Below are 4,564 nucleotides of genomic sequence, written 5' to 3'. Positions count from 1 at the left end.
GTTTTTGAATTTTTGCATGTTTACATTCTCTTCAACTTCCCTTATGACTGTGGTTTCTTTCTGGTGGTTCAAAAGAAAAGGGTGAGTACTCGAAAAAGAACTCAAACTACTAACTAAAAAATGGTGTGCTTCAAATAAAAGGCCAATGGAAAAAAATGGTGAATCTTCTGATGGAAATGCTTCGACAAATTTTATTAAAGTTGATCACATTGAAAACCCTAATATTGAGACATTGGGTGAAAATAATGTCATTTCCTCTTCTGTTGCAAAACAAAAAAGATCGCATCGCATGACAACGAGTAAAAGAAAAAAGAAGAGGGAGACTTCTCTTAGACTGACCATGGAGGACCTTATGTGCCTCGGTGTTGAAATTGATACCTCTCAACCATCATTTGATTCTCATATTTCTCCAGGTACTAGGGTTGGCAAAGGATACGGGCCGGGGTGGGGGGGCATCCCCCAGTCCCGTCCCCATCGGGGAAATTCTCCTCTATCCCCACCCTTGCCCTCGCCATTTGAAGGTGGAGATGGGGGTGGGGATTCCCCATCGGGGAAACAGAGTCCCCGCGGGTACCCATTTCCTGTTTCCCCTTGGTGATTCCCCTACTAATTCCCTGTAAGGATTCCCCCCCTTTTTTTAATTAAAATTTGATTTTATTTAAGTTTTTTAAGTTTGGGCTTGACTTCTTGGGCTTAGAGTTAGAATTTTGATATGTAATATTGGGTTCCAATCCAACACTAAATGTTATAAATATATAGATAAATAAATTATTTTATATATTTATAAAAATATAAATATATCAAATCGGGGTCGGGGATTAATCAGGGTCAGGGCAGGGAACCGTCCCCGTCCCTGCCTTGTCCCTGGATGGGGCCCTGAAAATTTTTCCTGGTTTGACCCCATCCCCGACCAAACCAGAGATTCCCCACCCCGATCGGGACGGGTCTCTACAGAAAATTTTGCCAACCCTACCAGGTACTGATCCTTCTCTTGTTGACTCTGGAAATGAAAATGTTTCATTGGTTGCGGTTGTCATGTGATGAAAAAACTCAAATTGATGAAAGTAGAGTAAAAGAGTCTAGGGTTTTTGAGGTTACAAATTCTTTAAAAGATAATTTGACTGAAAGTAGTCCAACTGGGGTTTAGTATTGAATCGGATGCCGATAAAACTGTTCAAAATGTTGAAAGTATCGAGGCCAAGGCTCTAAATATGTTGTCAAATGTTATTGCATTTGAGGTGGTTAATGAATTTAAGGATGTGGAAAAGGAAGATGATCTTAAGAATTCTAAGTATCGAAATGATATTAGTCACTCGAGTAAAGAAAGTTCTGAGAACGAAACTGAAGGTAACTTGTCTGATAAAGATGGGGGAGAGCGTAAATACTCATGAGGAGTAAGAAGCGAGTAAGAGCCCCCCTTTCTCTATAAATTGTCCTCTGATGACCACGTGCCTATTAGTCAGTTGAAGCAAAGGGGTAAGCAAAAGTGTGTTGATGAAGGTGCTGGTTCTTTGAAGCCAAGTGATGTTTTATTTATTTAGAACGTGTTGATCAAGAAGAAAGCGAAAATGTGTTGGAAAAAGATCCTTAAAATATGCCTAATAAGGATGTTCAGAAAACCAAGATCAAGAAGAGAGTGAAAAAGAAGGATGTTTTTGTTGTGCCTTTAGATAATATATCTTTTCACTTTAAGGACAATGCTAAGATGTGGAAATTTATTGTTAACAAAAGGATAGTTAGAGAAAGAGACCTGTCTAAACAAGCTCCAGACTGTCTAGAAATTATGAGTTTACTCGTGAAGGCTAATATTGTTTACACTATGTTGAACCTTGGGCCATACTACCCTCATTTAGTTTTCGAATTTTATGTAAATCTCTCTCACCAATTTAATAATACAGGCAACTCGGACTACAGAAAGGTTCATGTGAGAGATTACTGCTTTATGTTTTCAACCTTTGTCATTAACAAATTTATGAATCGCCAAGTTCCTGAAGATATTGCTGAGTAGCGTTCATCTATGTCAGATCAGGTCTTTGAGCTTACAAGGGGTGTCAAATGTGCTTGGCTCAAGAATGGTCAATTTCCTTGCTCCGATCTCAGTATGAAGTATGTGCTGCTCCATAAGATAGGGATTGAGAATTGGTTTGCATTTTTTCACAAATCTAGTCTATCCACTACGTTGACAAGTCTTTTGTATTAGATTGGCATAAGGGCTTAGTTCAACTATGGTGTCTTTATTCTTAATAAAATTAAATGTCACATTGGGTCCCAAGTCACCAAAGTTCCCTTTTGTTTTCCTAAACTTATTTGTGGGATATTACTCATTCAAAAGCCTAATCTTCTTCTAGATTCTAATGTCCCTAATCCTCTTCCTCTTGCTATGTCTTTCAGCTACAGATTGTATCAGGGAAAACATGTCCCTAACTTGGTACATACTGATGTTTCTATAACTGAAAGTTGTCTGATTAGGAAGTTTCTTCTGACTCCATGTCACACCTCGCCCAAAACTACCTTCTGTGCCTGAGAAAGGGCGTGACTGCAACAGTTATCAACCCTTTTGTTGACACTTACTGCCTAATAACTCTTGCGAAAATGACTCTGATACCAATGAACAAATTCAACAACAACTGATTAAATAAAGAAGATAACAACAACGGATTAAGTAGGCCCATTCTATTACAACAATGTAACATTTATATAACTCCAAGACTTAACAACAAAGTTTACAACAACAACAACTGTAAAACCCTCTGGAAGTGTAATTGTGGCTTATGACAAACCTTGACCTTAGTAGCACCATAGAACTCCTCATCTTTTCGCTACCGGGGGGGGGGGGAAGCGAACATAAAACATAAAAAACATGAGCTATAAAGCCCAGTGAGTGGTGCCTTTAGATAAACAAATAACTTTGGTCAACAGAAATATACTTTTGGAAAGTAATGCAATAGTCCAACAAGAAACATTACCACAAGTTCAATATTGTTTTTCCAGCCAAACCGCTGAACAATCCTCAGCTCGACCACTGGTTAAACAATCAACCCCAACTTTGACCGCTGTATATCACATAATAAAAATATCCCCAGTTTTACCATTGGTTTATCCCTTGGGCATGGATATTACATTTTTTCCCGTACTTTCACACCTATACTAAGGACAACAATAATTCTTGAGGAACTTTTTCTGTACCTATTATCCCGCCAATGTGTGCACATCGACTATTTTCTCGCTAGCTATGCTTAGGTAACTTGACTAAATTTGTCGTCGGTCGTCACCGACTATCATTTCTCGTCGACTGAAGCCGACTATATTTTCCCATAAGTACCTTTTCAAGCACGCTAACTATATATACCCCGGGTACAACTTCAGTTTTCCAAACAAACATAGCAAACAATATTTTAACAAGCATAGTAAATTCAAATAAACATATATCTCTGATCATGTCAATTTAACATTATTCCTTATATAATTTTACCTATATATAATAATTATATATAACAATACAACACACATAACCACTTCACCTTGATCATTTAGGAACCCGCCTTCTCTTTAGAAGTTCCTTGGTTCACCGTCGGGCTCCCTTATTGAACCCTACGATCCAGATTCCAACTTAATGCTCAGTATTACTCATAAGTTATAAAAACTTATTTTAAGATACTTCCTTCTGCAAACATGTTTTTAAAATGTCTCAAAAACCATAAAATTCTTAGCACATAACTCCTTGTGGTTTGGCCGGAAATCATCAAAATATCAAGACTGGCTCAAGCTTTCCCCATCAGCTCGACCCTTCTGTCTTTGTCCTCACTTTCCAGCCCGATTTCTTGGAGCTTCTTCTCCGGAAGCCCTACCCTGAAAACTCAGATTCTTTTAGATTTTGAGATGCTTTGAATTTCACAATCAAACACACGAAGTATTTCGGGAGAAACTCCTCATTCCAAATTGATGCTACTTCCTGTCTTTTCTACGACAGCATCTCCCTTTTTGGAAACTTCTTAACTCACACATGGGTCCTTGCTACGCAAACGCATGAGTTTCTTCTATCAATGCATTAATCTTCTCGCCAATTAATCCTCACAAACTTCTTCTTTGTGTCATTTGAAGAGAATTTGAGTTCTCATCGTGAAATCCTTGGCCCTATTAATAGGCGTCCATTAGAGATTGTTCAGCTAGCGCTCGGACGACCCTCCGTACTTGGCCCACATTTCTAAGTGTCTTATTCGCTCACAACGCATCCAACTGCAATTCTTACATCAGCGCAAGCCAAAGTGTCCTCCCTTCTCCTTTCATTCACCAACACATATCCCTCAATTTTACATGTCTTCTCTTATGCATCCAACCTAATTTGCATAAGGCTTAAGATTTCCCTCATAACTTGGCCACATTCCGCGAATGACGTCCTCGACATAGAGAAATCATCCTTCATATAGCGTACCCACTTTGGATTGTTCATGCATAGTATGCCATCAACGCATAAGTTGGCTTTCATGCATAGTCTATTAATCTAATGCAAGTGTATCAATCAACCGCATAGTAGGTCATTTCAACTGCATAGTATGTAATCAAC

The 4,564-nt window shown here is 38.6% G+C and overlaps 1 protein-coding gene across 1 annotated transcript in view; it reads left to right on the top strand.

Annotated features, from left to right (window-relative positions):
* The first annotated feature begins 340 nt into the window (after positions 1-340).
* LOC120077275 (sugar transport protein 14-like) overlaps positions 341-4,564 on the top strand; it is an 8,055-nt gene continuing 3,831 nt past the window's right edge. Inside the window, exons 1-3 of the mRNA XM_039031168.1 lie at positions 341-594; positions 1,148-1,347; positions 2,025-2,106. Coding sequence (XP_038887096.1) covers positions 341-594; positions 1,148-1,347; positions 2,025-2,106 — 536 coding nt within the window. The remainder of the gene's footprint in view (positions 595-1,147; positions 1,348-2,024; positions 2,107-4,564) is intronic.

The sequence above is a fragment of the Benincasa hispida genome, chromosome 5 (genome assembly GCF_009727055.1).
Source record: "Benincasa hispida cultivar B227 chromosome 5, ASM972705v1, whole genome shotgun sequence".
NCBI lineage: Eukaryota > Viridiplantae > Streptophyta > Magnoliopsida > Cucurbitales > Cucurbitaceae > Benincasa > Benincasa hispida.
Note: the sequence above shows the minus strand (reverse complement) of the source record. Positions and strands in the feature narration are given on the sequence as shown.